This window comes from Otolemur garnettii, unplaced genomic scaffold (assembly GCF_000181295.1).
Source record: "Otolemur garnettii isolate 467f Iridium unplaced genomic scaffold, OtoGar3 scaffold00088, whole genome shotgun sequence".
Taxonomy (NCBI): domain Eukaryota; kingdom Metazoa; phylum Chordata; class Mammalia; order Primates; family Galagidae; genus Otolemur; species Otolemur garnettii.
Genome location: NW_003852483.1, coordinates 514341 through 528359, shown reverse-complemented (window position 1 = coordinate 528359; position 14019 = coordinate 514341). Strand labels below are relative to the sequence as shown.

The window sequence follows — 14019 nt, the reverse complement described above, 5'->3', positions numbered from 1 at the left end:
GGCTGGGGATTCGAACCCGCCACCTTAGGTGTACGTGGCTGGCGCCTTAGCCGGTTGAGCTATAAGCGCCGAGCCAACCAGCTATTTTTTTGTTGTAGTTGTCATTGTTTCAGGAGGCCTGGGCCGGGTTTGAACCTGCCAGGCCCGGTGTATATGGCTGACACCCTAACCACTGAACTATGGGAGCCTATTTATGATTTTAAAAAAAGCTTTTCAAATCTAGGAATAATCTGATAGCGGCCACCCACCAAAAATCTACAACATGATGTTTGATATTTAATGAAAGAAAGCTTCTATACTGAGAAGAAGAGAAGAATGTCTGCTATTACTGCCACTGTTTAATATACAGTATTAGAGACCCAGAATAATGTAGTAGAAGAAGAAAAAGAACTAAGATCTATAAGAACTTAGTTCTAATAGATCTAAAAGAACTAAGAGCTATAATTATAATTCTTATAATTCTATAAGAATTGAGAAAGAGAGAAAACCATTACTGAAGATAACAGGAATTAGAAAGACTGATGGATATAAGATCAGTTTACAGAAAATAAGAATATTCTTCTAAATAATCAAGTAGAAAATAGAAAAAGCAATCCCATTCATAATAGCAACAAAATATATAGGACATCTAGAAATCCCCTTTAAAGGTTCCAGAAAGGAACAAAGGCTTTCTGGAAAAAATATTCAAATTCCATTAAAGGGCAAAAAGGAAGATTCAAATAAATAGATCATGCTCATGGATGACAATTCACTCACCGTATTAATCAGAAAATTTAATATGATTCCAGTTATAATTCTGGTAATAGTTTTGGAGGAATATATAAAACCTACATAGGGGGCAGCACCCATAGCTCAGTGGGTAGGGTGCCGGCCACATACACTGAGGCTGGCAGGTTTGAACCCAGCCCAGGCCAGCTAAAACAACAATGACAACTGCAACAACAGAAAAAAAAATAGTCAGGCGTTGTGGCAGGTGCCTGTAGTCCCAGCTACTTGGGAGGTTGAGGCAAGAAAATCACTTAAGCCCAAGAGTTTGGGGTTGCTGTGAGCTGTGATGCCTTTGCACTCTACCCAGGGCAACAGCTTGAAACTCTGTCTCAAAAAAAGAAAAAACCTACATAGTGACAAAAACAGACATAACTAACCAAAACAGTTTAAGGGCTGAACAGATACACCAGTGAAATGGAAAGGATAGTTCAAAAACAGATCCAGATCCAAATGTGAAACTGGTATATGACAGATGAATACCACCAACCAGCAGGAGAAAGGATGTGTTTGGATGTTATTTTAAAACTGACACCAATCTTAACCTGAAACATCCTTCTCCTGACTCCATTTCTTCCTCCAGCTGCCATCCAGTTTCTCAGTGCGTCTTTATAGCAGAACTCCTCGAGATGGCTGTCCAAGCTATGTCCACCTGCTCTCTTACTAGTTGCTCAGTCCACCACTCCCCTGAAACTGCCCATCAAGTCACAATGCCCTCCACAACAAGAAGTCAAAGGACACGTGTTCAGCGAGCTGGTCTGGACAACTGGTAGCATGTCACAGGCTGACCTCCTCTTAGAGCACTTTCTTCTCCTGGTTTCTAAGACCTGACCTTCTGTTCTGCTTCCTCCTCACTGGCCACTGTTTCTCTGGTTCTTCACAGTGAAATACCTGAAATAATATCTATATGCTAGTGACTCAAGACTTTCCTTCTAGCTCCGTCCTCACATCTCATCCCGTGCATACAGCGGCTGTTCTCCACTCACCCTTCACTCAGCATCTGGCGGGGAGGTCTGGGCCCACACCCAGCCTGGCTTGTCCCAGTGAAAGATCTTCAGTCCTCCCTCCCTCAACCCCATCTAGTCACTCTGACCAAAAACACCTCATTCAACCTAAAGCTTCTCTCACTCACCCTGTATAATGAATTTCAGCCAAATCCAACCAGTTCTCTCTTCAAAACATCCAGAATCCAAACGCTGCACAGATACCAGGAAAGTCAGAGTTACCTTCGCTTTTTTCCTGCATCAGTCTCCTAACTGATTTCCTTGCATCTCTTCCCACTGCCGTGGAGTGTATTTTTTTTTACACCATGAAAGAGTAATTTTGCTGAGACATAAGTTCAGACAGGCTGTCACTTTTTTGCTCATAATCACGCCAGGCTTCCTATGTGGGTCAAGGCTCTCATCACAGCCTACAAGGCCTACTTGGGCTGGACTGTTAGCTCACCCTCATCTGCCCCAATGTTCCTTACTTCTCCCTCTTGTCACAGTGGGCTCTTTGCTATTTTGTGTGCTGTTCCCTCTAACCATCTACATACCTACACACAAGTACCTCCTGCAACCTTCTCTTAGTGTGTTTAGTATGAGGTGCTCCTGGGGTGCTCCCAGTGTGGACACTATGGCATCAAATGGAGTGAGACGTGGAGCCCTGAAGGGTGTACCAAGTGGAGATAGTCATCTGTGAGCTGTTCATACCTGGGTGGCATGAAACAAGGGAACGAGAAGAAAAAGGACCAAGACAACTAATCCCTGACAGCAGGGTATTGGAAGAAAATCTTCAAGAGAAACTGAGTTGAAGCCATTCAAAGACGTAGAAAGAAACCTAGAAATGCAGGGCACAGAGTGGTCACCTGTGCTGAAAGCTATGGGGACATCAAAAGACAAGGTGAAGACAACCCACGGCACTCTGCCCCTTGGCAGCCAGTGGGGCTGCCCCACAGAAATCTGGGTGAAGTGTGAGAGTGGAAGCCAGAGCCAAGTTTCCAGTATAAATGAGGGATGAAGATGTGGAGAAAGCATAAACAGCTCTTGCAAAGGTTAGCTATCCAGAGAAGGGAAGAAATGGGTAGTTGTAGAGGGAAATGTGGGCTCATGGGCAACAGGAAGTGGGCAAAGTGGACTAGAATGCTAATAAAATGACTCAGGAAAGGGGAGAGTCTCAGGACAAGCAGCATGAGCAAAGGTACTAGTCTTTTAGAAAGAAGGGCCTGTGCTGACTGCAGGAACACGTCTGGGCTGTCACAGGAGGGAAGGCTGGTTCAGATACCCATAGGCATATGAACTAGGTAGGAGAAATGAGAGACTCTAAGTGACAGCATGAGGCCAGGCTGATAGCTCAAAGTGGGTGGAGTGAAGACAGAGGTTTAGGGATTTGGGAAAGAAGAAAAGCTGCGACAGAGCTGGGCAAAGTGGAGGATGGGACTCTGGAAAACACAGGTAATCCCTCAAACAGATGAACATACAGGGATGCAGTGCACTGGGCTATGTTGGTGTATTAACATCTCCCAAATCACTGTAACTGGAACCAATACAAACATATCTCTATTGTGTGACCATAAGTCACACCAAAACTTCTGTTACTATCACAGACACACCCAGAACTCTTTGCCCTTACTTTATTAGAAACAGCTATAATCAGCAGATCATTTATCAACTATCCTTTTAAAAGTCACTAGCTTCCATATCTGGCAATAGAGATAGGATTTTCATGACTCAAAAAGCATGTTTCACCTTAGGAAAGGCAAAAAGAAAAATATTGGGCAATGTGGTATCACCTACAAGATCAGAAATGTACCTGAAAAAGTTAGCAACCTCACCGGTTATTGTGGCTCATGCCCATAATCCTACCACTCTGGGAAGCCGAAGCAGATGGATTGCTTGAGCTTAGAGGAGTTCAAGACCAGCCTGAAAAAGAGCAAGACCCCATCTCTACTAAAAATAGAAAAACTAGTTGAGTGTTATGGCGGGTGCCTACAGTCCCAGCTACTTGAGAGGCTGAGATAAGAGGATCACTTGAGCCCAAGAGTTTGAGGTTGCTGGAAACTATGACACCATGGCACTCTACCCAAGGTGACATAGTGAGATTCTGTCTTAAAAAACAGAAACAAAAAAGTTAAAAAAAAAAAAAAAACTCAATTTTTTCCCTCAAATTCAGAGAACTCTTTAAGAACTATTTTTGTGTAGTATTAAAAGAAAAAGAAATGTTATATTCATTTCAATTTTACTTGTTCCTTGTTCTTAACTTGAATCAAAACTTGGCAATTCACTACCAAGGAACATGGGCAGTACAAGCCTACTGTCATTTTATAATGGGACACATAAGGACATCCTTCTATCCGGGCAGATCTGAAGAGATGCTATAGCTTTTAACCTGCCTACTTAGGGTCCTCAGATGCTGGGTTATTATTTTTATCTTTGTATCTTTTGTATTACTATAATATTTAATTAATGAGTTTGTTTCATTTGCTGTAAAACAAAGTCAAGATTCTTTAAAACAATGACAAAATGGATGCTCTAGTTTTAAACAAATTCCAGTAAACGAAATTATTGATTTGTTAGTTATAATTTGGTCCAACTGATCCAACTCTATGAAACTTAAAACTTTTCATTAGTTAAGCATGCTACAGATAAACTTTATGTTGGTTAAAAATAAATAAAACTTACCCTTGTAAAGCTTTATGAATTTGTTTGCATTTTTCCTTCAACACTGCAAAAATGCCTGAATGAAACAAATATACTTAGCAATCTATTTGGAACACCTGATAGTACTGATTTAAAAATATTTGTAAAGACCTAGTTCAAGTTCATCAATTTAAAATGCTGCAATCCTTTCATACTGTAACAGTGAGCCAGTGACACACACTCCTCTGGAGGCCCAACCTTCCTCTCTGGTCTTTGGCCCTTTCCCGCTAGCCCCTCTCACCTTGCTGGTACACCAAAACAACAGCTCTTGTTCTTACCAGGATTCTACAGATAGTATGGCTTGGAATCAAAGGGTACCAATCTGTTACTTTTTTCTTGATCCTAAACAATTTGGTGAAAAATTGACTTCAGTGAAGCAATTTTTATAATATTTTCTTGATGTTTTCTTTTTATTCAAAGCAAATCCAAAAACTAAAGTATCTCATCAGGAGGTGGGAATGCCAGGCCATCTATGAGCAAGCACTTAACTGTGCACACAGACACATCCACATTTCTGGTTCTCTGAATTAATACCAACAATAAGACTGAGAAATACGGTACTAGGTAAGGCCGGCTAAGGCCTGTTTTAAGCTTTGGTAAGATGACACTGTCACAGCCCAAAGCCATATTTAAAATTCTTAGTTGACTTCAGTAAGCTCTTTGATGGTAAACCACGTTTGGCCTCAGTACCAACTGAGGATTCAAAGGCTAAAATAAAGGGGAAAAACTATAAAATTATATAGACCAAAAAGCCGCACACTTTAGCTAAATTCTCAAAAAACTATACATACATATATATACACACACACACACACACACACACATACATACATACACACCAACTGGCTTACTTACACCAACGGAATGTGTCGGCCCAGAACCAACCAAGAGAGTAGGAGAGCTCCTACCTCCCCAGCATCTATACCTATACCTGAGCCAGCCTTACTCAAGCTCTAGCTCCCAGCACAGGAGAGAAGCTCTGACCCAAAGTACCTGAGGCAAGAACAGCTTCTTTACTGCCATTCTTCCTAGAAATGGCAGATAGTGTAATTAAGGACCGGAGTTTTATCTGGTAAATAATTCCTATAGCTAATTCCTCCAAAAAACAAACCAGTAATGTAATTAATATAACCTGAGATTTCTTTGGTTTCCTGAGTTTACCAGAGTTATACCTGGATTCTCTTCCATGATGTTGAGGGCCTCGATCGCTGCAGCAGCTAACAGGGGAGGTAATGAAGCTGAAAAGCAGTATCCCTGGCCTGAAAGTCGCTGAGAAAAAATAAACATGTTAGAAACATATACACATTCCCTGTCCTTTTAGGGTAAACATTAGACAGGTGCTGATTCTCTATACTACCTACCTAACAATGCGTACATGTGGTAAGGAAGTAAGACCTAGCTGTAAACAAATGCTATATACATTTAAAAAACAAAAAAAAGAACTTTTTGTTTAAAGGGAGATAATTTCCAAATATAAAGATTTCAGTGATTCTTTAAAAATTGCCTTTTAAATAAAAACTATGTGATAAACTTAAGAGTAAAATTTTGTATTCTGAAATCATATTTTGAAGTGACTAGTTTCAGTTTTTGCTTTTGTTTTTAAAAAGAACTCACCTGATGGTCAATTACAAAAGACCTGCCACAGCAGAAACCTCCAATAGAAGCAAGTGCATTCTCCATGTTGGCACTGATGAGGTCAATATCATCAATCTGCCAGAAAAGTAGGACTGATAGTTACTCCTCAATTTCAAGAAAAAAGGACAACTTCAAGCCTACAGACAAAATTCCAGCATTAAACACATCTGTTAACATCTGGATTCAAACAACCTACCTACATAAAAATAAAGGACTAACCATAGAAAATCCATCTCTAAATGGATAGAGTATAGTTTATGACCCATCTCTAAAATTCTCTCACATTATACTTTTTTTTTAACCATTTAATTATGCATTGACTACTGTACTCAGAGTGGAAGAGATAAATTAAAAGGAAATACAATCTAAAGCTATTTGATATTAAAAGTAGTCACAGGTACAAAATAAGATCATTTCTTTGCTAAAACAGTTGTCTAACTGGCCTTCCTCATGGGATGTGCTTGAGATAAATAAAATTAAGTCTTATCAAACCTTTGAGCAATTTATTCCTATATTCAGTTGACCTTTCAGCACTTCACAAATGAAATCAATTTAAACATCACGGCAATGGAATCTTTGACCAAACTGGACATGCTCCACAGATCTTACAGAGAAACTGCTGTACTCTTACTCTTAAAAAAAAAAAAAAACCAAAAAACCTTTTAAACCTTTTATTATGAGGCTGGATGAGGTGGCCATGCCTGCAATCCTAGCATTTTGGGAGGCCAAGGTAGGTGGATTGCTTAAACTCAGGAGCTCAAGACTAGCCTGAGCAAGAAGGAGATCCTGTTTCTACCAAACAACTAGCTGGGCATTGTGGTGGGCACCTGTAGTCCCAGCCTACTCTGGAGGCTGAGGCAAGAGGATTAATTGAGTCCAAGAGTTTAAGGTTGCTGTGAGTTAAGCTGATACCACCGCACTGTACCCATGGTGAGACTTTGTCTCAAACAAAAACTTTTATTATGACAATTTCAAGTCTATACAAAAGTAGAAAGAATAAAAGAATCCCCACCACCCAGATTCAATCATTAACAACTCAGTGACAAACTGGCTTCATCTATAACCCTGAGTGCCTTCATAATACAGTTTCAGCTATAAATATCTCATTGTTATTTCTAAGACATATGGGCTCTTTCTAAAACATAATCACAAAACTATTATTACACTTAAGATGATTAACAATTTTTTAATATCATCAAATATTCAGTGTTCAAATATCCCTGATTATCTCACAAAGTTGTTTTGCTTTTTCTGAAACATTTGTTTGAATCTAGATCAAAATACAGTCCATATATTCTGCACTTTTAGGACCTTATGAATATTATCTCAGTGGCCATTGCTGAAAAACATTCAGAAAACTAGAATATTGCAGTCTTTTTTCCTTTTTAAAGATTTTCATGCTTAAAAATGGCTCTCAGGTACTACTAAATTTGCTTGAATTGTGTTTCCATTTACCTTAAACCCCTCTATGCATTTCATTGTCTAACTTCAATCTGTCTTAGAGAAGCATGCGTCATCAAACTTCACATGATATTCATCTGCTCTATGGATAGTGTGATGCCAATAATCTAAGGTGATTTTCTATTTTATAGTTCAACTCTGTAACACAGGCTGCAAAGCTTTTATGTACACGTACATTTTGGAGAAAAAGCTTCCTATAACGCTACCCCACCACAGTTGATAAAGACAGCTGCTCAAGACTGGCTGACCTCCCTCTGCCATGAGGTTCCAGGAGTACAACCCACTAAGCATGGTGGGCAATCTGGGACATTTCCCTTCAGCAAAGGAAACATGACAAATTCATTCTGCCTATCTAGGGCTTTACTGTACCTATGCCAGAGGTATTCTGACACTATATATATAGAGGGGGTGCCAAAAAAAGTATACGTATTTTAAGAAAGGAAAAAACTGTATTAAAATTAAAATATGCAAAATATGCCAATAACGTTTGTTACCTTGAATATTGTATCATGTATCTTTTGGAACTGTAGAAGTTGACATAACTTAGGCATTACAATTTTAATACTTTTAAAAAAATGTGTATATGATATATAAAGAAATTATAATGGCATCTACCACTTATAAACATACAAATTACACAGAATACAGATCTTTAAATATGAGAAAGAACATCCTTTCACTGCTATCACAAGTACTTTTTAAAGGACTACTTAAGGAATTTTTTTTTTTTTTTTTTGAGATAAGAGTCTCACTGTGTTGCTCTCGGTGTTGCTGTGGCGTCACAGCTCACAGCAACCTCAAACTCTTGGACTTAAGCAATTCTTTTGTCTCAGCCTCCCAAGTAGCTGGGACTATAGGCACCCGCCACAATGCCCAGGTATTTTTTGGTTGCAGTTGTCATTGTTGTTTAGCAGGCCGGGGCTGGGCTTGAACGTGCTGGCCTTGGTGTATGTGGCCAGTGCCCCACTCACTGAGCTACAGGCGCTGATCCTACTTAGGGAATTCTTCATGATTTTAAGAAATAGAAAGCAAAACTTAATCATTTCTAGAGAAGAGACACTAAAAGCCAAATCAAATACCACCTTTTAAACAGAACACAAACCATGACTAGCCACTTTGAGTTCATAGGTTCAGAAGGAAGACCAGGCCTCCTGATCTGGGCTCAGTGAGGTGACAAGACACCAAATCTCACGATCCTCCATACTTGTGAGGAGTACTATCTTATGCCCTTGAAAATATGAATAGCAGAGTGAAACTACACATTTCCTATATACATGAGGGGAAATGTTCCAAAAGAGAACTTACATTGATTCCATAGTGTTCAGTGACTCCTCGGCCATGCTCCCCTAGTACTCCAAATGAAAGGCTTTCCTCCAGAAAAATCCTTGCTTTGTATTTGTATTTTAACTTAACCTACGTGTTAAATAAAAGACAACTTTAAAATACTGATAATTAGCAGCATATACAACATATTGCAAAGAAAAAAACTTACTATTTTTTAAAAGTATGTATTATTAACCCTAAACATTCATGGATTCCATATTTGCAAGTTTACCTACTTGTTAAAATTTACTTGTAACTAATATTAATATTTGGGGCACTTTTTCACTCATTCGTAGACATGTGCACTCCACTTTCCTAGCTGAGGTGGAAATAGGTCACAGTTTCAGCTCTGATACTGTAAATAGTATGCTTTTCATGGTTGATTTATTTCCATGTTTTTTGCATTTCTGAGGTTTTTTTGGGGTAATTCTGCTGTTTAAAGTGACCCCACGTATAGTGCTGAAGTGCTGTCTCTGGTTTTCCCAAGTGCAGGAAGGCTGTGATGTATCTTATGGAGAAAATCTTTGTGTTAGAGAAGGTTCAGGCATGAATTATGCTGTGGTTCTGAAGGTTCAGTGCTGTTGGCCGTACGATGATAATGAATCAACAATATATATTAAATAAGGCAACTTTAAACAGAAACACACACAAAACAAATTATGTATTGAATAATAAACAAAAATCTTATGACCAGAGACTCATGGAAACCCTAACCCTGTATTTGCCCAAGTGGCAACAGAGATAGCGCAATACCAATGTTTAAAGAAAAAAAACAATTGTAACATTTATGGATATAGACATATAATCTATCTCTTAAACACTGGTCTAATTATATATTTAAAACTCCTGGGGAAATGTAGACATTTCTCCCTCAGTGGTTCTGTTTTAATATGGATTCATGGCATTTTTTCTTAATGCAGAAAAGGTTTTCATTATTATACCTTTCCCTTTGTTTTCAGGCTTTCAAGACAGTCCTTTGCCATCAAGGGTTTGGCTGCATATTTACTTATATGCTCTTCTAATTATTTCATGTTTTTTTCAAAAAACCACAATCCAAAACAATTCATTGGGAAGCTGAAATATGCATATTTGTGCACAGGTATTTATTTCCTAATGTGTAATTGGTTTACCCATATGCGATTTGCACATAATGATTTCACAACAAAATTAAACTACAGCAATCATCATCCACTAAATTTTTATACACATGACATAAGAAGCTGCTAGGTTCTCAAATCTTCCTCTAACTCAGTGGTTCTCAACCTTCCTAATGCCGCTGCCCTTTAATACAGTTCCTGTGGGTTGCAACCCACAGGTTGAGAACCACTGCTCTGTGAGATGAATTCCCACATAAAACTAACTAAATGAAATGTGCTCTTTTAATTCCAGAAACCGAGTGAAAAGACTTGTGAGTACTGTGTGTCTTTGTTGAGGCCTAGCAATCTGGGAAAGCATGGTGGGGGCCTGCAGGCAAGGCATAACAGCCTCCTACACGGAACCCTGACTGTGCAGTCAGTCAGCCTGCCAGATAAGGGTTGAGATGGCCCATCTGTGCAGGGAACATGACTCAAAGGTTGATGTGAGTGAAGGAACATTCCATCGTAATAGCAGGGGGCCTCCAAAGCTACAGGAAAACAGAGTCATTAAGTCTGTTTCTCGAAAACTTAATTGAGTACATGGAAGGAAAAAAAGTTTTACTCCCCTGGTTATCCTGACCTTTAACTTTGACAACAAAAGTCAGAAAATGTAAGGTTGTTTTAGGTCTTTAGAGAGGAATAGCCTAAGGCTAGTCTTAAGATGGTTATCTTACTTTCCTCGACTTTCTGTCTTTTCTATAGTTTAAGATAAGAATAGAGGATGTTAGGATTATTGATCAATGTGGTATGCATGATTAGTTTACTATAAAAGATGTTGAGAATAAAGACATTTTGCTACTGTCACCCAGAGTAGTAGTTGTTTCTTGCTTTCATACAATTCCAGGAGTGAGCTTGCACCTGTGGCCAAGCCATCCTTCTCTCCCTGCAAGAAATCACCACCCAACAATTGGCGTAGTCAACACTGCTCTAACTCATATATCTTGATGCTGGAATCACACTTCAAATTACTAAAGGTTTATTAATTAGTAAGGAGTTTTCGCACTGAAATTATAGAAATAATTCATAAAATGGATAAGATGGTCTGATGTACCATAATACTCTGATAATTTATTTCTTAACCATCCAAATTTTACCAGCTACTTTTATGCGAACTAATGTCTAATTGGGGGGAGGGGGCACTGGACTGTTGATTAGATTTTCACTAGCAGTGACTAAACTAATTTGGAAAAAATTACAACCTCTCAACATTGACTCTCTTCCATCCCTTAATAAGAGTATTATCTAACCTTCTGAAAATCATGTTTTAGAAAGCATTTTTATTATTACTGGCACACAAATAGATAAATCAGTGAAACAAAATAGGCATCCCAGAGTCAAACCCTAATTTTTATCATGTAATCTTTACATATCAATGCTTACATATACTTGATCTAGTCACACTTTATATTTCACTCTTCTGGCAATACAGGCAGTCCTCAAGTTATAAACATTTGTACTGACAAGTAACTTGCATTTATGAATGGAGGCTATTAAGGTAATATGTAAACGTACTTGTTCCAACTTACATACAACAAATTCAACTTAAAAACAACGAACCTATCTCCTTTGTAAGCCCATCAGCACTGTTTCCTTAATATAGTCTTATAACATACAGTTCTAGTATCTTTTGGTCCACCAACTCCCTTATATCATTCTACAGGTCTCTAACAAAATTATAAAAACAGGGAGAAGAAAACAAATGTATTTCTTTTAATGACAGACTATTCAGGATGTATTTGAATTTCCCCAGAAACAGTGGAAAAGTTTAAAAATAACGTACGAAACCCTTGTTTTGAATCCTTATTCAATTCATGGACTCCTAGACTCATATCTCAAAGGATGAAATCACCTACACAGTCAATCAATCCCTAACAAAATCCCAACAAATTTTGACAGACATTTTTCACAGAAACAGAAAAGCTGATCCCAAAATTCAAATGGAATGTCAAGGGACCCTGAAAAGCTCAAACAATTTAGAAAAGGAAGAACAAAGTTGGAGGATTCCTTTGTCTTGATTTCAAAACTTACTACCAAGCTATAATAATTGAGAAAAGTGTGGTACTAGCATAAAGACAGAAATGTACACAAATAAACCCCATACATCTATGGTCAAATGATTTTGACAAGGTTACCAAGACTAGTAAATTGGAAAACAATAGTCTCTTTGAGAAATGATGCAGGGCCACTGAGTAACCACATGCAAAAGAATGCAGTAGGATCCCTACATCATAAAACATATAAAAATTAACTCAAATGAATCACAGACATAAATGTGAGACCAACAATTACAAACTCTTATAAAGAAACAAAAGAGTAAATCTTCATAACTTTGGATTAGACAGATTGTTAGATATGATTTTAAAAAAGCACAAGCAACAAGAATACAGATAAATTGAACTTTGTCAAAATGAACTTTTGTGTATCAAAGAACACTATCAAAGAACTGAAACAAAACCCCATATATCTGAAAAAAATTTGCAAATCATGTATCTGAGACAAGTCTAGTATCCAGAATATACAAGAAACTTTTATAACTTAAGACAAGACAAACAACCCAAAATCACCTAAGCCCAGAAGTTGGAGGTTGCTGTGCGCTGTGTGATGCCACAACACTCTTACCAAGGGCAACAAAGTGAGACTCCGTCTCAAAAAAAAAAAAAAAAAAAAAAAAAAAAGCAAAGTACTTGAAAAGATATTTCTTTAAAGATACACAAAATGAGGCTGGATGTGATGGCTCATGCTTGTAATCCTGGCACTCTGGGAGACGGAGGCGGGTGGACTGCCTGAGCTTAGCAGTTCGAGACCAACCTGAGTAAGAGTTGAGACCTCATCTCTAAAAATAGCTGGGCGTTGTGGCAGGTGCCTATAGTCCCAGCTATGTGGGAAGCTGAGGCAAGAAAATCACTCGAGCCCAAAAGTTTGAGGTTACTGTGAGCTATGAGGCCACGGTATACCCAGGGCGACAAAGTAAGACTTTGTCTTAAAAAAACCCAAGATCTACAAAATGGCCATTAAGCACAAGGAAAGAGGCTCAACATTATTAGTCACTTAGGAAACAAATCAAAACCATAATAAGGTACACCCTCACATCCACCAGTACAGCTAAAACAAACAAACCCAGAAAATAACAAGTGTTGGCAAAGATGTGGAGAAACCAGAATCCTATTTCTGGTACATAGCCAGTACGAATTTAAGACAGTGTAGTCGCTGCAGAAAACGGTATTGGCAGTTCTTCAATAACTTAAAGATAGAATTACATATGGTCCAGCAATTACCTAGGTACATACCAAAAGAATTGAAAACAGGGATTCAAACAATGTACACAAATTCAAACATTGTACACAATGTTCACAACAGCACTATTCATCATAGCAAAATGTTAGAAACAATTCAAAAATCCACAAGGAAATAAACAGATAAACAAAATGTAGTATTATCCACACAATGGAATATTGCTCAGCATTAAAAAGGAATGAAGTACTGACACATGGTACAATGTATAATAGATGAACTTGAAAACATTATACTAAGTGAATGGAGCCAGAAACAAACAGTCACATATTGCATGATACCATTTATAGGAAATATCCAGAATAGGCAAATCTATAGAGACAGAAAACAGATTGGTGGTTGCTAGGAGCTAGAGGGTGGGGAGGAATGGGGAGTGACTACTTAATGGGCATGAGCCCCTCTTTGTGAGTGACCAAGAGGTTTTGGAACTAGAGTTGATGACTGCCCAAGATGGTAAAGTACTAAATGCCAGTGACCTGCACACTTTAAAATGGTTAATTTTGTGCTATGTGAATTTCATCTCAGTAAAGAAAATCTCCATGCTCATGGTTTCTAAAAACAGTATACTGCTTTCACTACCGAAAAGATGAGTTTTACAAAATACATATTATATGCTTTCATTTGAGAAAACTATTCAATAGGAACAGGAAACAGACCAAGGACTGCCCAGGACCAGGGATGGGTACTGACTACAGAGAGGGATGAAAGAACTTTCTAGGGTGATAGAA

General features: G+C 38.3%; 1 protein-coding gene across 1 annotated transcript in view; it reads right to left on the bottom strand.

The window, feature by feature from the left end:
* SPTLC1 (serine palmitoyltransferase long chain base subunit 1) overlaps positions 1–14019 on the bottom strand; it is a 77628-nt gene that overhangs the window by 13500 nt on the left and 50109 nt on the right. Inside the window, exons 9-12 of the mRNA XM_003795007.2 lie at positions 8847–8954; positions 6060–6155; positions 5618–5714; positions 4428–4482 (exon numbers count right to left, since the gene is read on the bottom strand). Of these exons, the coding sequence (XP_003795055.1) occupies positions 4428–4482; positions 5618–5714; positions 6060–6155; positions 8847–8954 (356 nt within the window). The remainder of the gene's footprint in view (positions 1–4427; positions 4483–5617; positions 5715–6059; positions 6156–8846; positions 8955–14019) is intronic.